This window comes from Mya arenaria, chromosome 3, assembly GCF_026914265.1.
Source record: "Mya arenaria isolate MELC-2E11 chromosome 3, ASM2691426v1".
NCBI classification, from domain to species: Eukaryota; Metazoa; Mollusca; class Bivalvia; order Myida; family Myidae; genus Mya; species Mya arenaria.
The window spans coordinates 47529812-47551548 of record NC_069124.1 but is presented as its reverse complement, the minus strand read 5'-3'; the positions used below and the strand labels follow the sequence as shown (position 1 = coordinate 47551548).

The 21737-nt window shown below is 38.3% G+C and overlaps 1 protein-coding gene across 2 annotated transcripts; it reads left to right on the top strand.

The window, feature by feature from the left end:
• The first annotated feature begins 3369 nt into the window (after nt 1-3369).
• LOC128229149 (tetraspanin-4-like) lies at nt 3370-21083 on the top strand. 2 transcript variants are annotated; one of them, XM_052940865.1, is made up of 8 exons: nt 3370-3506; nt 10083-10349; nt 10691-10765; nt 14061-14168; nt 14389-14580; nt 14998-15081; nt 15640-15713; nt 20413-20482. In XM_052940865.1, the coding sequence occupies exons 1-7, from the start codon at nt 3447-3449 to the stop codon at nt 15706-15708; spliced, it is 855 nt and encodes a 284-aa protein (XP_052796825.1). In that variant the 5' UTR covers nt 3370-3446; the 3' UTR covers nt 15709-15713; nt 20413-20482. The 2 variants fall into 2 exon arrangements, with proteins under 2 accessions (XP_052796825.1, XP_052796826.1); XM_052940866.1 differs by lacking the exon at nt 15640-15713 and having other exon boundaries at nt 20413-21083.
• The last annotated feature ends 654 nt before the right edge of the window (nt 21084-21737 follow it).

The following is a 21737-nucleotide window of genomic DNA, read 5'->3' as shown; positions in this document are numbered from 1 at the left end:
TAACTTAGAATTTAACGACCGCTTTGTACACCAATCGTATTGAATACGTGTTAGTGTTATTTTTCTTATGTTTCTGTACATTAGATTAATATTTGCTATATTTGCTATATATATATATAATGAGGTACACTATTTACCGACATTAAACGCAAGCTTGGCTTAGTTTAAGTGAAAACTAGTGTGTATTCTTACAATAATTCATTGTCTCCTCGACCAGCAAGGTCGTAATACAGCATAAGTTAGTGCACGATATTAAACCAATAAACATCAGTGTGTGTATAGTCTTACATCTAGGATTGACAAATTTAGTTGCTAGACATTGTGGGTATAGTGATGGTACCCAACAGTAGAGCCACAACGCCAGACTTAAAACGAATCACTAACTGGTTTAGGTGTACATCTTTTTTGTCATTGAAAAACTAATGTATTTGTTTACATTACGGTTCAAAAGTTGTACATGAAAGTTCATTGCATTTTTTTTCTTTTATACCATCCGACTTTGATTAAAACACTTTTTAAAATCCCTTAACCCCTTTAAGATGCAGATATTGTCAAACTTAATCAATCTATCATAATATAACACCACACAGGTTTGCTTTATTATTACGATAACATAAAGAAATAAAAACCTTTTATATATAAAAATAAATGAATAGACATATATCTAACAGAGCGAAATAGATTCCAGGTTTTGCTGCACAACTGACTTTCTGACTTGGAACATATCTAGGAGTTATACATATCATATATATAACATTTATTTATTAAGTTATCTTTATTAATAATGAATTTAGCGTTTGGAATTTGCCAATATTTCTCATCAAAACGTGAATTATTATACAGCGTATTGGCTCAGCCTCCAAGGTTTGGCTCCAGCTCCCTGGCTTTTGGCTCCAGCTCAACCCAGAAAAAGAGTATAAACATGCTTATTCCGGTAAACAGGCGGTCATTTTTAATCCCGACAAAATAAAAGCACTCGATAATACTGGTTTTATCTTAAATGTAAGCTTCTTGAGTGAAATTCAGCTGAAAATTGGTGAAAATGTTCTACTTTCGTTTGTAAACATGCATGTGTTTGATGGGAGAATCGGTTTTATAACTCCACAAACAATATGTTTACAAAATAACCGAAATACGTGTGAAGATTAAACATATTTATATGGAACTGCATTCCCCGATTTCTCAAATAGGCCCTCATAATTGTGATATTAGATAAAATAACAAGTCATACCTACGTTTTAGGATGATATCCGTTCTTTTGCTCTAGCTCGGAAGTGTCATTGGCTCTTTTTTATACACAGCTCCTAAAAGAGCTGGAGCCACTGTTTCGCACCCGTGATAATGCGCCAAGCAGTTTGTTGTAAGCCGGCGTTGTTGAAAGGGGAAAGGGGTAAGCAGCAGCCAATCTTGTTGTACTTCGCCCTGGAATATTCACACCTATTAAAGATTTTGAAAGGTGTATTCTCAAATAATTTATATATGAAGCGGACCATTTCACTGTGACGATTCCGTCTCCATTTATCGACATTAGAGCGGTACCTTCCAACAAACTCACCCTTACTGGCAGTGTCTTTTGGGTTTTGCTATAAAATGCACTGAATGTTGCCACCAAACTGGACTGAATTGTGGACCAATAGCTGACATATAACCACCTACAGATGTAGACCATGTTTCTTAATAGCCGCGACCCTTACAATGAGTGTTCAATATACTGTTTACTTTTTCATTATTTCTCTTGTAACTATTTCCCTCTCGTTAGTGTCAATATTTCCAAATGCCTATATACGTACATGTATGTTCATGGATAATAAGTTTGTTATTGTATTGAAGCTGCATTGAGAAATGGTCTTTTTCTCGGACTAAACACTTCATGAAATCGTACTCAGACAATGCAAGTTTATTCTCCGACGTTAAAAAATCAATTCTTAAGGGCATTAATTAATGCAAACTGGGTTAAGTAGGCAAAAAATTAAACATTTATACCAGTAATCATCATTTTTCCTTTTAATTAGTTTCTATTATAACGTTCAATCGTTTGCACGGGTAAAGCATATATAATGCTACATACTTACATGAGGTAAGGGGATGAACACATTTTACGACGAAATATTTTATTGGAGATATGTTGAAATTCCGTTTGCGCTAAAACTGAATAGACTTTCGGTTTGTGCCAATGTGCTCCAGTGTTGATGATATGTCTTTGGTTGAGAAATATGTTGAACAAACAGCGACAGGAATTCTTGGTCACAAAAATGCAACATATTTCATAAAATAGAAGCAATCGCCGAAGACATTGCCCCAAACTCTCTAATATACTAAAGTCATTGCTCAATATCTAACTCAACTCGATTTTTACCTAACAACCTAGCGTTGTGATGTTTGACTCCGTTGTAAATGCCCTTTTCAATGTTTGAACTCGAATTTAAGATGTGTATGTAATAAGAAGATAATTCAACTCACATATGTCACAGTTGTGTTTTTTAAGTAAATATTGCTTTTATCAGACTACCAACAGTTTTTTTTTATAAATAAATATGGTTGAAATTCATAATGCTGATTTCATGATGAGTTTGGCAAATAATGGAAAGTCAGTCAATAGTTTGGCCATGAAATAGTTAAACTTTAATTGTTCTCAATGCTACATTTAATAACCGGTGCTGTGTTTATGTTTGTTTTGGAAACACGGCATTCTTCATGAAAATTGAAACGCGGACGTCAAGTACCTGACTGTAACCATAATTAATACACCGACGTCAAATAAAAATGCACCACTTTAACTTAATTTTATGTACTAAATATTTAGGGAAAAAACATGATTTAACAAGCAAAACGTGTTCTTTGTCAAGGAATGGAAAAAAACGTCGTAACGACCGATACTACTTCATTTGTTTTAGAAGTCTATACAAATGTAATATTAAAACATTTTTCTTTATATTCATGTTTACACTTTCATATTAAGATACTTGATCGGTTCCAATCGTGGTGCGCTTCCATTGACTGTCAGTATTGTGTTATTAAGATCTTTCAATATTTGTTTTAGGTCAATTGATTGGACCTCATGTGCGCAAGAACACAACAGACATCAGAAGCGCAATATTCTTCGGCGTTTGCCAAATGCCGACTTGGTAAACAGGGCCATCACGTGAATACTGCGATTGTCAAGGGAACTGTTAAATATATATCATAAAACAGCAAGCCGTTGACGCAATGCTAAACATTGACACGTCGTGCAAGGAACATTAACACGTGGTGCAAGAAACATCGTTTCGCGGTGCAAGAACATAGACACGTGGTGCAAGATCCATTGACACGTGGAACAAAAAACATTGTCACGTGGTGCAAGGAACATTGACACATACAGAAACCGTTGATAATATAAAATATTAAACTAGAAGTCTGAAGCTTGCTTGTGGATCTGCTCTGCACAAGAAAAGGCGAAAGAAACTATGGGGTGTCTGCAAACTTTGTGTCGAGTTTTCCTGATCGTGGTTAACCTGTTCTTCTTGGTAAGCTTTTATAAATCACTTTTAAAAATAACCGTATAAATAGTACTTCTTATAAATGAAATAGTGTGTTTAAAGAAGAAGAAACAATGGATTTCTTGTGAAAACCCATCTATAACCACCAGAGAGTGAATTGATGTGATGGACGCCTCAACTCTATAGCCGGCCCCACAACCATGTCAAATTCCTCAACCATGGCCAGTTTTCCTACACCCGTTGTCGACAGAATAAAACATCCCCACAACCGCAGCTAAGAATGACGACCCTCGTCAAGACAGACAGAAGACAGCAAGAACTGTTTTTGTCGTAAACATGTTATAAGTTTTTAAAAACATATAAAAACATATAATTAATAAAGTAGTAAAATTTTATGGGAGGCTATTAAAGGGGCTGTATTCCGTATGATAATATAGCGGGAAAAAAAGAAAATTGTCGAAAACTGACATAAACTTGGTATATCGATGTGTAAAATGCATTGATACTTACTAACTGAAGTACCACATAGTTTACAATTAATTTATTTTCGCAGTTTTTTCGTATTTTCCCATTAAAAAAGATTACTGGGTGTCTACCTAGTAGAATTCATTCCTTATGCGCGATTGGCTAGTCGATATTATCACGTGATATTACCAAGTTAGGTATAGCTTAAATATTCCTACTGTTTAGTATGAGCCTTCGTAGCACAGTGGATACAACACTGGACTGCAATTTTGGCGACACCGGTTCGAATCCGGTCTCCGACTCGATTTTTTTTTTTTACATTTCGGTACTTTTTTACAATTATGATATCAAAGAGTAAAACATTTTATCAAATAATTGTTCTGAGATTCGTGACAGAAAAAATGGTGCCAATCTGGTGTACAGTCCCTTTAACAAATGTCATATTTTACTTGAAAGATCTAAAAGATAGTATTTATATAAGAATTTCTGAACAGAAATACTTTATTTATAAATTTACCTACGCTTCTTAGTATGCTTATTTTTTTATAGCATTAGTTCGATAAACGGGTACATGCATGTACTTCGGTTTCTCATATAATATGGTTTAAACAATTCTGAGGTTGTTATATGCAGGACATATTATTATAAAATGATACTTGTCTTCTAAATCATTACAGTTACACACAGTACGTTAACGTTGACCTATATTGTTTTGTTCTATTTCATATCTGCCTGTTTCTATATGAAGTTTATGCGATGACAATTTTAGCTTAGAAAAAACCTTCTTTCTTTGGTAAAATATCTGGATCAAGTTCAGTTTCAAAATGTTCCTTAATTAATGAGTTTATATGTGCATAAAGTATAATTATTGCTTATCCCTTCATACCATGGTTGCTTGAAAACATCGAGCACTCTATTCTTAAACGTAATATGAAAGTTCTTCAAATTAACTGAGTTTGGACTTAACCACACATATGAGAAACCGTACATATCTAACAAAGAGTTTACCTTATTGGCCCAATTGTTACGATAATCAAGACACATGTCACTATAAAATTATTTTGTGATAATGTTGTCGGTAGAAATAGTTTTACACAAAAAATCTATTATCCTGGCACAGCTATGGACGCATAGAGGGTATCTACCTATTTCACCGTAAACGGCCAAGTTGCATAAACTCGTTTTAACATCAAGAATATATTAACAAAATTTAAGGTGAATACGCTCGATTTCGTTCGATTTTGAAAATCCCCTTATCTCAGACCCATGATTCAACGAGGCCCCAACAAAAGCGTCAATCAATTTATAAATAACGCTAGGCACAAAATGGTAATGCTTTGTATTATTTATATTAACATGTAAAGGGGTCTTAAAATGACTCACTCATGGTTTGTAAAATGCACTCTTTTTTAATCACGAAATAAAGTGTGGCTAATCAGTGTTAAAACAAAAATACCAAAAGCTGGAACCCTTCAGCAAATATTGATATTTGCTAAAATATCGCCTTTGAAGACCACAATTTTCATTAGCGATTATAACGCGATTGAAAACTTATTACGGCTGTTGTGTTGCGATATATATTTTGTGCGTATTTACCAGCATGTAACGATTTAGATCTTTATCAGTTTGAACTGAGTAATTTAGAGTCATTATTATCGCATTATACCAAGGTGGGGAACGTAATTGCCGCAGGTGACTTTAACGGACATTATCTAACGAATGGATATAAAGGGAACGATAAATCACGGCTTCTTACAAATTTCATTGCCAAGAACAATCTTTTATCTGTTCAACTATCATGTAGCAAAGGGGATGCTTACACATTTGTGCCCAACCAGTCTACATTGGACTATATTTTCATTGAGGGAACATTCTTAGAAAATGTCAAATCATTCCAAATAACGAATAGTGCTGAGATAATGACGTCCGACCACTTACCGATGATAATGAAATTTGCCATTAAGCCGCGACTGCAGGAAATAAGGCTTAACAGGTCGGGCATAGCATGGAACAAATGTACAAATGAAAATATTGAACGCTATAATTGTGCAATTCAAGATGGCCTTAAGTGTATCTTAGACACAGAAATCGACAATTGCAAACCGGACTTCTTAAACGCACTTATCACTGACACGTTACATACGGCATCGTCTTGTCTACCAGTCAGCAAATTTAATAAGCGTGCGAAACCGTATTGGGATCATGAAGTAAAAGCCTCTCACACCGCTGCGCGAGCATTACGAAGAATCTGGATGGCAGCAGGGCGACCAAGAGGTAACGAGTACGATACCTATCGTGAATATAATCAGGCTAAAGCAAAGTTCAGGAACATTCAGAGACAAAAACAAAGAGAAAGTGAAAACAAATACTTAGATGAACTGAATCGCACCGCAGAGCTTGACTATAGACAGTTCTGGAAAACATTAAAGAGTAAGAGTGGGAAAAATACTGAAATTTGTAACGAACTGATATTTGATGATGTGAAATATTCTGATGAAAATGTCGTTAAAGGCTTCCAAAAATATTTTGAAAATGTGTTCGATCACAACTATCATCTTTCGCGTGAAGATGAAGCAATAAATATGCGTGTACAAGACTTTGCTAGCAATGACAGTCGCCAAGACATAATGCTGTTGTGCGAAATACTACCAGTTGAGGTCGAATCAGTTGTAAAAACGCTTAAGAAGCAAAAATCACCAGGAATCGACAATATACTAAATGAACATGTCATACACGGAGGGAAAATGTTACAAACCGCCCTCTTGAAGCTGTTTAACTCAGCCCTGCGTAACGAAACAATACCTGAGACGTGGAAGACAAGTATTATAATACCTCTTTATAAGGGAAAAGGAAAAGCAAAGAATGACCCCAACAGCTTCCGGCCAGTGTCGCTATTGCCTTGTTTTCGTAAAATCTTTGAACGAATCTTATTGAACAGAATAAATAACCACATCAAAATGCATCGCCTACAATTTCCGTCGGCACAGCAACAGGGTTTTCAGACAGGACTCAGCTGACTCACAACCGCCTTCAACTTCCAGGAAACAGTCTACACGCAGATAGAAACCGGAAGTAACGTGTACACGGCGTGTTTAAACCAGAAAGCCGCGTTTGATTCTGTATGGCACACCGGTTTGTTTTACAAACTCGGTCAGTTAGGACTTACTGGAAAATTTCGACGGATCATTATGAGCACGTATGACAATCTGAAATGTGTGGTACGCACAAACGGACTGAACTCAGATATCATTAACGTTCGCAGATCAGTACGCCAAGGAGGAGTACTTTCGACATTTCTCTATCTTGTTTACGTCGATCAGTTGTTATTGGACTTAGAGAATAGCAATAGCGGTTGCACGGTGATGTCCGTAAAGGCGGAAAACCCATCATTCGCAGACGACATTGCGCTAGTCGCTGTAGCCCCCCTCTTTCTTCAGATTATGATCGACATTGTTTACAAGTATTGTAAAACTTGGAAGATGGACATTAGTGTTGCCAAATCGAATATCATCGTATTTTCAAAGCGCAGGTCCATACCTGTCGCAGGGATCATATACGGAGACAAATTATTACAACAAGTAAATAACGTGAACCACTTGGGTATATGGCATGACTCGAATTTGAACTATACCATGCGGATACAAGATAGGATACAAAAGGCCAGAAACGCCTTCTTCTCTATGGCAGCTCAAGGTGTCAACCCGTATGGTGCAAACCCCTTAGTTTGTGTCAATTTGTTTTCAAAGATAGTAAAACCAATTGTATTATATGGATCTGAGCTATGGTGTAATTTAACTAAACACAACGTGTACTTGATTGACAAATTCCAACATTTCATTGTTAAGAAAATACAGGGATTCCATGTTCGTACAAGGTCAGATATGTGTGAATCAATGGTTGGGTTGCACAAACTTAGTTGTGATGTTACTGTAAGGAAGCTTATGTTTCTACACAAACTTCTAAGCCTAGATTGTAAATGCACCTGTCGTAACATCTTTATTCGACGATACTTGTTATTTCTATCATGTAATACAAACGTGCGGTACGGATTCGTACCCGATATATGTAACATTCTTTGCCAACTTGGTCTCCATTCTCTTATTAATAATGTTCTCATCAATCCTTCTTCGTTACCTACCAAGTTGTTGTGGAAAAGGACTGTCAGACAGCTTGTGTACTCGGTGGAAGCTCACAGTTGGAAACATAGGGTAATGACGGACTCCGACTTTGCCTACTTCAGGGAACTACAGCATACCATCACTCCATCTATTGTATACAAAGTGTGCAACGGGGCTGATCATAGGAACATGATGCATGCGGTTGCTAAAATATGGTGCCGTGGAAATCAATGGACGGACTTGGTCGTCTGTGAACGCTGCAACCTCCAGATATCGGACACAATTGTGCATGTTATTAGCGAATGCAAATCGACAGCCTTATTGAGGTCTCAACTACTGAGCGACAGTTTGTTTTGTGGCAGTGACTTTGTATCAGGGTTATTGAACTTGAGCCAAACTATGTTTGCGTTAAGGCTCATGGGTGCTCCGATACAGCCATTACTTGAAGATGACGCGAACATGACATTCTTACTGATATCATTTCAGTACATCTCCAAATGTGTTCATGGAGTTTAAGTTGAATATGACACATATGTGACTCAATGAAGAGTACATATGGTAGACTAATCACCCTAATTGGGCACATGTTGTACATATTTGTAATGCTCCATTATAATTTTGAATATTGACTTTTCTATGTGTATATAAAATGCATATCTCCTGCAAGGAGGAAATAAAGATATTGAATTGAATTGAATTGAAATCACGTGATGTTATCAATGTATCCTTAACAGGTCAACATATCCACAACTTTTGTTAAAGTCCCGGTGGCCATGTGGACTAGCCGGCTGTTTGTTGTTTCTTGACCGGCGTGTGTTCGAACCCCAAAATACCCTTTTTGTGCTATAACTGTATTTTTTTTTCTGCGATTTCGATATCATAGAGTAAAATAATGATAAAATAAATGTTTTCAGCTGCACTACCGGGAAAACTATGAGCGAGTCACTTTAAAACCTTTCCCTGTATAATTAAAAAACTATTTCAATGTAATTTAAGTCATCAACTGTTTCAAGAAATTTTTTGCCATACGTCCATTTTTCATTTTCACGTTAAATGCCCCTGTCCCCAAAGACCTTTTTTTCTTTTCTATGTTAACATCTAGACTCCATTTCAAACAATAAGTATGTAACAAATTCGAGCTATTTTGTAATTCATCAACAATATTGCCAAAAACTACCATACCGTCGGCAACATCAGTATAACAGTGTTATCATCTAAGGTAAGTCTGCTTACAAGATCATATTCATAAAACATCTCAAGATTATCATCGACGAAAAGGGCAAATACAATCAGAGACATTATAAGGCCGCCACCATAACCAAAGTAATCAGACAACGAGCAACATTTTGTACACATTACTTCACATTGGAATACATATTTTAACAATTCTAAGCATTTTCCAATCAACTAAAAAATGAAAAAATGGGCACATTACAAGGAAGACATCGCTATAACATTCTAGAGTTCCGTGGTATACTTCTTTTGCACATGGCATACCTCCTTTCATCAATAGAATGAACATTAACTAGATTGTTGTCCATCGCCGATTTGTTTTCAGCAGAGAATGACCGTTGCATGTGCAAAGAGGGTGTACCGTATCAGTAGATTTCGCAAAGAGGGTACCGATATGGATACCCACCGTGATACAATTAGTCTTACAGTTCACTGTTGTTATTTCACTGATGCACCCATTCACCGAAAAGCATAATAGGCACTTCTGTTCACAGCGCAAACATGGCCGTAATGATCACAGACAGTTGTACTGATTACAGTGACTTACCCGCAACGCATAAAGCTCCACGTATGTGGTCCAACACTGCTATCATACAAACCCGATGACCCTGTGGTATATGGTACGGATTAACAACTTTGGCCATGTTTGGTTGGGCTGGCCACATATCTGAGACTTACCTACCTAAGACACGCACACAGCACGTTCTGCTTGAAAACCACTATACTGGTAGCACCCAATATATGTATGCAATATTTACATATTTATGAGCAAATCAGTGCATTCCAGCTGCTGGGTCTGGCGTTGTTTGCGGCAGGACTATTTGTGCGTTTCGGCTCCGAGGTTCTCAATGAATACGTGGACACTGTCAAGGCGGAGCTGGAGAAGTCGGCGTCAACTGCCGGGTTGGGTACAGTTGACCTGTCGGGGCTTAACCTGTCCGACATGCTGTTCGGGGTTGCCCTGGGACTCATCTTCTTCGGCATTTTCCTCATCGTGATATCCGTGCTCGGCACGTGTGGATCGTGCTGTAAAATGAAGATTCTACTTGTTACGGTACGAACAACTGTTATCCAAATGCTTCGTTAATCGCGCTGTTTTAAGTTTGGGAAATTGGATAATATTACACAATTATTTTTATCAGTATAAAGTGAAATCGTAAAAACAAACGCATCAAAAATATTTTACACAAAGGCGTGAGAATCGTGTTAACATTTGTCGTTTTCCACATTCGATAATTATCAAATACGCATTTATCTACTTTTAGAGCACTGTAACCTGTCAACTGTTGGTTTAAATATAACCATAATGTTTACAACACATGTCTTTTTAATGTGATCTTAGTTATATGATTGCTCTTCGACTGCCATGGTTTCATACCTGTGTTGTGTTTTCAGTATGTAGTGATTTGCTCGTTGATTCTTGTGGTCCAGATCATCATCGTTGGGATTCTTTACGGATCGCCAGACACGGTAAGTACACGTGCATATACGGATCGCCAGACACGGTAAGTACACGTGCATTAACGGATCGCCAGACACGGTAAATACACGTGCATTTACGGATCGCCAAGGTAAGTACACGTGCATTAACGGATCGCCAGACACGGTAAATACACGTGCATTTACGGATCGCCAAGGTAAGTACACGTACATTTACGGATCGCCAGACACGGTAAGTACACGTGCATTTACGGATCGCCAGACACGGTAAGTACACGTGCATTTACGAATGGCCAGACACGGTAAGTACACGTGCATTAACGGATCGCCAGACACGGTAAGTACACGTGCATTAACGGATCGCCAGACACGGTGAGTACATGTGCATTTACGGATCGCCAAGTTAAGTACACTTGCATTAACGGATCGTCAGACACGGTAAGTACACGTGCATTTACGGATCGCCAGACACGGTTAGTACACGTGCATATACGAATCGCCATGCAGGGTTAGTACACGTGCATTAACGGATCGCCAGACACGGTAAGTGCATGTGCATTTACGGATCGCCAGACACGGTAAGTAAACGTGCATTTACGGACCCCAAGACACGGTAAGTACACGTACATTTACGGATCGCCAGACACGGTTAGTACACGAGCATTTACGGGTCGCCAGACACGGTAAGTACACGTGCATTTACGGATCGCCAGACACGGTTAGTATACGTGCATTAACGGATCGCCAGATACGGTAAGTACACGTGCATTAACGGATCGCCAGACAATTTGAGTACACGTGCATTAACGGATCGTCAGACACGGTTAGTACACGTGCATTTACGGATCGCCACGGTAAGTACACGTGCATTTACGGACCGCCAGACACGGTAAGTACACGTGCATTAAAGGATTGCCAGACACGGTTTGTACACGTGCATTTACGGATCGCCAGACACGGTAAGTACACGTGCATTTACGGATCGCCAGACAGGGTTAGTACACGTGCATTTACGGATCGCCAGACACGGTTAGTACATGGGCATTTACGGAGAACCAGACACGGTAAGTACACGTGCATTTACGGATCGCCAGACACAGTCTGTACACGTGCATTTACGGATCGCCAGACACGGTTAGTACACGTGCATTTACGGATCGCCAGACACGGTTTGTACACGTGCATTTACGGATCGCCAGACACGGTTAGTACACGTGCATTTACGGATCGCCAGACACGGTTTGTACACGTGCATTTACGGATCGCCAGACACGGTTAGTACATGGGCATTTACGGATCGCCAGACACGGTTTGTACACGTGCATTTACGGATCGCCAGACACGGTTTGTACACGTGCATTTACGGATCGCCAGACACGGTTAGTACACGTGCATTTACGGATCGCCAGACACGGTTTGTACACGTGCATTTACGGATCGCTCGACACGGTTTGTACACGTGCATTTACGGATCGCCAGACACGGTTAGTACATGGGCATTTACGGATCGCCAGACACGGTAAGTACACGTGCATTTACGGATCGCCAGACACGGTAAGTACACGTGCATTTACGGATCGCCAGACACGGTAGGTACGCTTTGTGCAAAAACGAAGAAGTAAGACATTTTATTTCAAATTTTCTCAGGATATTTAAAAGAACTCTAACAGTTTACATAAAGACCATTTGGTTTCCATTTTGTAAGAAAATAGCTCATAAAAAAACAAAAATAAAATATTTGTTTCCTGCCCATGATCAAAAGATTATGCTACAAGGCTCAAATAGTGACAGTTCTATGAATTATATATGCGTTTTGATAAGAGTAGATACTGTGTGTCCGATTATCAAGCACACCCGACTAAGCAAATAAAAGATGTGTATATCAACTTGTAACATGTAACATATGGAAAAAAACTATATTTGAACAGCTGTTGATATGCGAAAAGAAAGTTCCAATATATATATATATATATATATATATATATATATATATATATATATATATATATATATATATATATATATATATATATATATATATATATATATATATATATATATATATCGGTATGTGGCAACATCCCAACATTATATACAACTATGTAAAAGTCAATTTACTAGGCTTTAAGATATGTACGGTGGTGACTAGCTTAAATAGTCAGTCCATATAGCGAATAAGTAAAAGAAACTTAAAAAAGCCTTAAAGGGTCTGGCTCACGTATGATAAAATAGCGGAAAAAAAATGTCGAAAACTGACATAAACTTGTGTACAATGCATTGAAACTTACTAACCGAAGTACCACATAGTTTACAATTTATTTAAGTTTAGCAGTTATTTCGTATTTTTCCATTAAAAAATATTACTGGGTATGTCTACCAGGTAGAATTCATTCCTTATGCGTGATTGGCTAGTCGGTATTATCACGTGATATTACCGAGGTAGGTATATAGCTTAATTATGTCACCTGATAAGAATAAGCCATTATAGCTCAGTGAGTAAGACGCTGGACTGCAATTTTGGCGACGCGGGTTCAAACCCGGTCTCCGACACAATCTTTTTTTACATTTATGGTACTTTTTTTACAATTATGATATCAAATCGTAACACATTTTATTAGATAATTGTCCTGAGATTCGTTACAGAAAAAAACTTTTTTTGGTGCCAATCTGTGATACAGTCCCTTTAAGTAACGGTTACTAGCTTAAATAGTCAGTTCGTCCATAAGGCGACAACAAACTCCGAGGACAGCAATTCGCACGAGGTTCTGGTACGTCGTATTTAACCAATTTCAATTCCTCAATAATATATATGTATATATTCACAAGTTATTATACAGCCTTAAAGCAAGATATATAAGTGTGAAACTTGGTCAGCATTTCTAAAATAAAACATATTTGTTAAAGATATTTGTGCCATTAATTGTATAGGTATTTCAAGAGTAACAATAATATTGAATACACAACGATGTTGACTTGTGAACAGTATAACAGAGACATCTAGTCCAGGTGACTTGTGGAGATTATAAGTATCTATCATGTGTTTCCGGTACGGATAGAAAAATCCGACCCAAAGGCACGTGCGTAATTGTGACCAACTCGTGTTAGCAGTCAATTTAGAATAACACAAAAATGTTTGGCTGTCACGTTATAAATTCCAGTGGGTGCGTTTCAATTTCAATTGTGTAATTATTTTTTCGTTCATTCCTGTTCCTTCCAAAACCCTGTCAAAACTGCCAGTATACTGAATACATCATAACGTATATATAATATACACACACTCCATTCATTTCAATCATGACGCTCAGTTTTGTACTCATTGTTTTAGTTCCATGACCCGGCCAAAAAAGCTCTAAAGGACAAAATCCAAACAGATTACGCAGGTTTAGCCGGAAGTGACGTCATCTCTATGGCATGGAACGTAGTAATGCAACAGGTAAAACTTTTATCACATTATATAAGTTGGAACAAATATACTATTGTCAAAGAGCAGTTTTAGATTTTATCCCGGAGTATTATTATGTATTGAGAGGCAGATTGTCCAGGATTACCATGTCTTAAAATTGAACCCATAAGCTTTGTGTGTTCAATACAAAATTTAATGTAACACTACCCCCCCCCCACCCCCCAACACACACACACCCCTTCTGTTTTAGGTTGGTTGTTGCGGGGCGAATAGTTACGCAGACTTTACGGGCGCTGAAAATTGGGAGACGGACTACTCGAGTACCGGTTCCGGTTATACCCTCAAGACGCCCATCGCGTGCTGCCGGACACTCCCCGACTCAAACGACCTCACGTGCGCGGACATCTCAGGGGCAACAACTGCCAACAACTATTTGGAAGAGGTGGGTTGTGTGGTGCGTGTGTGGTGATTTTCGAGCATACGTGTTTTCGTACGTATGTTTGTTCTTATTTGTACTATGCCACCAGAATTTCAATATGGGAGTCGGACTAACTTTGAGTCTCAGCCTTGATATATACTGAGCAGACCAAAGTAGCCATTGTTAACTCTTAAAGCGTGATGCTTTTAACATGCGTTTTCATAAGACCGTTGACGGTGTTAACAAAAGAGGAGTATGTCATGAGCTTTGATAAAAGCGAACGTCCGTACTCATTGCGGTGGAAGACTCGGGCGTTGAGGATTGTCTAACAACGGGCAGGCAGTGGTGTGCATGGTAGGGTCACAATTAATACATTTTAAAAACGGTCTATACTGTTTTGCGCTAATAAACTCTCTCTGTATAATTGTCACTTGTTTTCAGGGCTGTTATAATAAAGTCTGGGAGCAGACACTGGGCAACACAACAATAGTAGTGGCGTCACTTGTTGGTATTGGCGTATTTCAGGTACTGTAAAGGAAATCGATAAACTTGTTAGACTTTATTCCAAATTTCATGTTTTTCACAATGTTTGTATAAAAAATCATGTTCTTGCGCTTTACACTTAAAATATTTTCATTCGCGTATGTTCTTTGTATTGAATAAAAATGTTTTCGGTAACCTTTCTTAAATAATAAATAAATACAAAACTGCAGTAGATTCAACTTTTTGTATTTTTTTTTGTATTTTAAAATGTAAATATTAAAACAGTACAGGAAGTCACAAATTCCACAAATGAGAGTAATTACATTATTTTTGTGAGAAAATGAGTTTGTGAACTTTGTCGTCAGGTTTTGATGTGTAACGTTTAGGTTCTTGACTGTTATACCAAAAAAAAGATAATTGTGCTGACATTTCAAAACGAGTATTTTAAGACAGGTTGGTAATATAACTCAATAATTTATGTATATTATCAAAGCGGTAATTACCCCAAACCTTTTTATTAGTTGAATTGTTTCAAAATAGTCCAAGTCTTTTGATTATATAAAATATTCAAAAATGAAATAGCAATACTTATATTTGCAGCTTGCGCTGATTGTATTTGCTGTGATCATTCTGTGTACAATGAGGGAGAAAACTGGCCACAAGGACTGAAATCTGTATGCTTCCCTGTTGTACAATGCTCATTTAACAATACATTACTTGTTTAAGCATGCTTGTTTATTGTGCCGCATGCAAATGCGACATTACCGTGCCGCCCGATAAGGCGATATACATGTATTACCTTTGGCATCGGCGGCGTTGGTGACAATAACTTAAGTATTTATGATCCATTAATGATGCCACTTGGTGACAGTGTTTGTGGACATGTTAGATTGTGGGGTATATTGTCTCAGTGACTCCAGAAACTTGGTTATAGTGTTTGTGGACATGTTAGATTGTGTAGTATAAAGACTCAGTGACTCCATAAACTTGGTGACATTGTTTGTGGACATGAGGGATTGTGGGGTATATAGTCTCAGTGACTCCATAAACTTGGTGACAGTGTTTGTGGACATGTTAGATTGTGGGGGTATATAGTCTCAGTGACTCCATAAACTTGGTGACAGTGTTTGTGGACATGTTAGATTGTGGGGTATATAGTCTCAGTGACTCCAGAATCTTGGTGACAGTGTTTGTGGACATGTTAGATTGTGGGGTATATAGTCTCAGTGACTCCAGAACCTTGGTGACAGTGTTTGTGGACATGTTAGATTGTGGGGTATATAGTCTCAGTGACTCCATAAACTTGGTGACAGTGTTTGTGGACATGTTCGATTGTGGGGTATATAGTCTCAGTGACTCCAGAATCTTGGTGACAGTGTTTGTGGACATGTTCGATTGTGGGGTATATAGTCTCAGTGACTCCAGAATCTTGGTGACAGTGTTTGTGGACATGTTCGATTATGGGGTATATAGTCTCAGTGACTCCAGAAACTTGGTGACAGTGTTTGTGGACATGTTCGATTGTGGGGTATATAGTCTCAGTGACTCCATAAACTTGGTGACAGTGTTTGTGGACATGTTCGATTGTGGGGTATATAGTCTCAGTGACTCCAGAATCTTGGTGACAGTGTTTGTGGACATGTTCGATTATGGGGTATATAGTCTCAGTGACTCTAGAAACTTGGTGACAGTGTTTGTGGACATGTTCGATTGTGGGGTATATTGTCTCAGTGACTCCATAAACTTGGTGACAGTGTTTGTGGACATGTTCGATTGTGGGATATATTGTCTCAGTGACTCCATAAACTTGGTGACAGTGTTTGTGGACATGTTCGATTATGGGGTATATAGTCTCAGTGACTCCAGAAACTTGGTGACAGTGTTTGTGGACATGTTTGATTGTGGGGTATATTGTCTCAGTGACTCCATAAACTTGGTGACAGTGTTTGTGGACATGTTCGATTATGGGGTATATAGTCTCAGTGACTCCATAAACTTGGTGACAGTGTTTGTGGACATGTTAGATTGTGGGGTATATAGTCTCAGTGACTCCAGAAACTTGGTGACAGTGTTTGTGGACATGTTCGATTGTGGGATATATTGTCTCAGTGACTCCAGAAATTTGGTGACAGTGTTTGTGGACATGTTCGATTGTGGGGTATAAAGACTCAGTGACTCCAGAAACTTGGTGACAGTGTTTGTGGACATGTTAGATTGTGGGATATATTGTCTCAGTGACTCCAGAAACTTGGTGACAGTGTTTGTGGACATGTTAGATTGTGGGGTATATTGTCTCAGTGACTCCAGAAACTTGGTGACAGTGTTTGTGGACATGTTAGATTGAGGGGTATATAGTCTCAGTGACTCCAGAAACTTGGTGACAGTGTTTGTGGACATGTTAGATTGTGGTGTATATTGTCTCCGTGACTCCAGAAACTTGGTGACAGTGTTTGTGGACATGTTGGATTGTGGGATATATTGTCTCAGTGACTCCAGAAACTTGGTGACAGTGTTTGTGGACATGTTCGATTGTGGGATATATTGTCTCAGTGACTCCAGAAACTTGGTGACAGTGTTTGTGGACATGTTGGATTGTGGGATATATTGTCTCAGTGACTCCAGAAACTTGGTGACAGTGTTTGTGGACATGTTGGATTGTGGGATATATTGTCTCAGTGACTCCAGAAACTTGGTGACAGTGTTTGTGGACATGTTCGATTGTGGGGTATAAAGACTCAGTGACTCCAGAAACTTGGTGACAGTGTTTGTGGACATGTTAGATTGAGGGGTATATAGTCTCAGTGACTCCAGAAACTTGGTGACAGTGTTTGTGGACATGTTGGATTGTGGGGGGATATTGTATCAGTGACTCCAGAAACTTGGTGACAGTGTGTGTGGACATGTTGGGTTGTAGGGTATATTGTATCAGTGACTCCAGAAACTTGGTGACAGTGTTTGTCGTTAGTATGCCTCGGTCAAGTTCGAGCCTGCCGTGGAATAATTAGCCTCAGTAACTCAAGAGTTGATGCAACTTCTCGCATAATGTCTCGGTCAAGTTCGGTCAAGAGCTAAATCGGCCAATTAATGCGAGAGTTACAACCCTTTAACAGTAGGTTTATATCTTCTGCAGGCAATAACTTACTTATTGATTATCCAATCATCTGAATCCCCCCTTTACATTGATCTTATTATTTAACTTACAAGATCTGTGTCATTATCCGGTCATATAAATGAAACTTGCAGGCAGTGTTTGTGGTAATGTTAAATATGTGACTGCGTTGTGTAAAAAAATGAAATATTTGATGAATAGGATCTTAGTCTTGACAGGTGTGAACGTGTGATATAGGGAGAATATGGTCCTACAGTGTTCCTAGTCTTGACAGGTGTGAACGTGATATATAGGGAGAATATGGTCCCACAGTGTTCCTAGTCTTGACAGGTGTGAACGTGTGATATAGGGAGAATATGGTCCCACAGTGTTCCTAGTCTTGACGGGTGTGAACGTGTGATATAGGGAGAATATGGTCCTACAGTGTTCCTAGTCTTGACAGGTGTGAACGTGTGATATAGGGAGAATATGGTCCTACAGTGTTCCTAGTCTTGACGGGTGTGAACGTGTGATATAGGGAGAATATGGTCCTACAGTGTTCCTAGTCTTGACGGGTGTGAATGTGTGATATAGGGAGAATATGGTCCTACAGTGTTCCTAGTCTTGACGGGTGTGAACGTGTGATATAGGGAGAATATGGTCCTACAGTGTTCCTAGTCTTGACGGGTGTGAACGTGTGATATAGGGAGAATATGGTCCTACAGTGTTCCTAGTCTTGACGGGTGTGAACGTGTGATATAGGGAGAATATGGTCCTACAGTGTTCCTAGTCTTGACGGGTGTGAACGTGTGATATAGGGAGAATATGGTCCTACAGTGTTCCTAGTCTTGACGGGTGTGAACGTGTGATATAGGGAGAATATGGTCCTACATTGTTCCTAGTCTTGACAGGTGTGAACGTGTGATATAGGGAGAATATGGTCCTACAGTGTTCCTAGTCTTGACGGGTGTGAACGTGTGATATAGGGAGAATATGGTCCTACAGTGTTCCTAGTCTTGACGGGTGTGAACGTGTGATATAGGGAGAATATGGTCCTACAGTGTTCCTAGTCTTGACGGGTGTGAACGTGTGATATAGGGAGAATATGGTCCTACATTGTTCCTAGTCTTGACGGGTGTGAACGTGTGATATAGGGAGAATATGGTCCTACAGTGTTCCTAGTCTTGACGGGTGTGAACGTGTGATATAGGGAGAATATGGTCCTACAGTGTTCCTAGTCTTGACGGGTGTGAACGTGTGATATAGGGAGAATATGGTCCTACAGTGTTCCTTGTCTTGACGGGTGTGAACGTGTGATATAGGGAGAATATGGTCCTACAGTGTTCCTAGTCTTGACAGGTTTGAACGTGTGATATAGGGAGAATATGGACCTACAGTGTTCCTAGTCTTGACGGGTGTGAACGTGTGATATAGGGAGAATATGGTCCTACAGTGTTCCTAGTCTTGACGGGTGTGAACGTGTGATATAGGGAGAATATGGTCCTACAGTGTTCCTAGTCTTGACAGGTGTGAACGTGTGATATAGGGAGAATATGGTCCTACAGTGTTCCTTCACAATGTCCGAGCCAAGTTTGATTGTCATATAAATCGCACCATTAACACTAGGTTTATGTAAAAGAGCAACTTCGGGATGGTCTAAGACTAATAGAAGCACGAACAAAAACGGTCACAAGTTGTTGTTTTACCGGGTGATAGAGGATTCCGCCTTTTGATTGAACCCCAGTACTGGTTTCCCAGGAAGCGTGATTAAAATATGAATAAGCTACAACTAAGCAAAACTAAAATATTATATAAACTAAAAATAATGTTAATAGTTACATTGACTTATCTTTTGTGCAATTCATTCTGTATTTATTTATCAAACATCATCTCCCCTTACATAAAAACCTTTAACCCGTTTTTGGCACTGTTTTTATTTCTGGTGTTGTTGTTGTAGTTGTTGTTCGCTTCGCTTTTTGCACAATATCAATGTTGCTCTTTTTGTTTTCAGTAAAGAAATCATGCGTACAAAATGATAACAACAAAGTGTTTTAAACATATATATATATATATATATATATATATATATATATATATATTTACCATTGATAACTATGTATAATGCTAAGGATCTGAACGCGTATCAGTTAAAAAATTATAGTTTCGAAATCTTGAACAGCAACTGTAAGGCACTCACTCATTTTTATTTTCATATTGATAATAGAAACCCCTTACTTACAATAATGTATCCGAATCACCGGTACCTCTATATTTGCGTATTTCAGTTGTGCCTTCTCGTCAGCGCCGTCGTGTTGTTGATACTAAATCGGAATAACAAGACGGGGCCGAACTGACGTCATGGCGAGTTACCTGTTTCATTAAAGGATCTTAGAAGAAAGTTCAAAAATCGTAAATCTGTTTGAACATCACAGACGGACTGAAGCTGTTGCTGCCTTTCATTACCTCAAAAAATCCACTCCGATTCTGGCCAAAGTTCTATACACACAAATGTACAGCAAAATACCCAAAATATTACACCAAAATAATCCCAACCTGCTTAAGACTATTATTGAAACGGGGCCTAGAAATTTAGAAAGGTCCTCATGTTCATACACCTTTACGCAACGGTTACTTTGTTAATCCAAAAAAGAAGATTTAAACATCGATTTAAAAATATTAATACAGGACATACTTAAAGATTTTCTCTCATCCAATGCACGTTAGTTGTTCAGATATAGAATAGTCATCATAACGATCAACTTGCAACACTGAGTGATCCGCTCAAGGCAAATGTGTTTGTTCTCTTTATTCAAGTTTGTAATTATGTTATCCGTCCGTAAATAGTTTCAAGTCTTAGTATTTTATAAACTGAACTGAATGCTAGTTTTTCACATTTTGAAAACTATATCTTTGGTATTTCGTCTGGCAATCAATTCCTGTTTGTTAAATAATGTTGTTTTTGTGCGTGTGTTGTTAAATAACTTTATATTTACAATTGACTGTGATATAGCAAGTTTTCTGAAGCGTTGTCTTTTATCATTTTACTGGTGTTGTTGCGAATAATAAATATCATTTAGAGTGTGTATGCAGTTTACGTCTAGTTGTTCAACATACCAACACATGACAAGGCAAAACAAGTAAAGCTAAACGTGTGGAATTGTATGGAACACAGCAAACTGTCTTATGTTGTGACATCTTTTGTTTTTATGTCTAACTGATATGCTGTCATGGCTAACAGACTTATTATTATAGCATATGTAATGGGACATAATTAAACGCCAGTTTGACGTAATAACGTGTCAGTTAGACATGATAGCATGTCAGTTAAACCTAATCGCATGTCAGTTAGACATAAAACGTGTCAGTTTGACATGATAGCATGTCAGTTAAACCTAATCGCATGTCAGTTAGACATAAAACGTGTCAGTTAGACATGATAGCATGTCAGTTAAACCTAATCGCATGTCAGTTAGACATAAAACGTGTCAGTTAGACATGATAGCATGTCAGTTAAACCTAATCGCATGTCAGTTAGACATAAAACGTGTCAGTTTGACATGATAGCATGTCAGTTAAACATAATCGCATGTCAGTTTGACATAAATACATG

Coding starts and splice junctions, on each gene's coding strand:
- LOC128229149 (XM_052940866.1), top strand. CDS start 3,447: ATGGGGTGTCTGCAAACTTTGTGTCGAGTTTTCCTGATCGTGGTTAAC. Junction 10,350..10,690: donor TGAAGATTCTACTTGTTACG/GTACGAACAACT, acceptor TTGTGTTTTCAG/TATGTAGTGATTTGCTCGTT. Junction 14,169..14,388: donor GGAACGTAGTAATGCAACAG/GTAAAACTTTTA, acceptor CTTCTGTTTTAG/GTTGGTTGTTGCGGGGCGAA.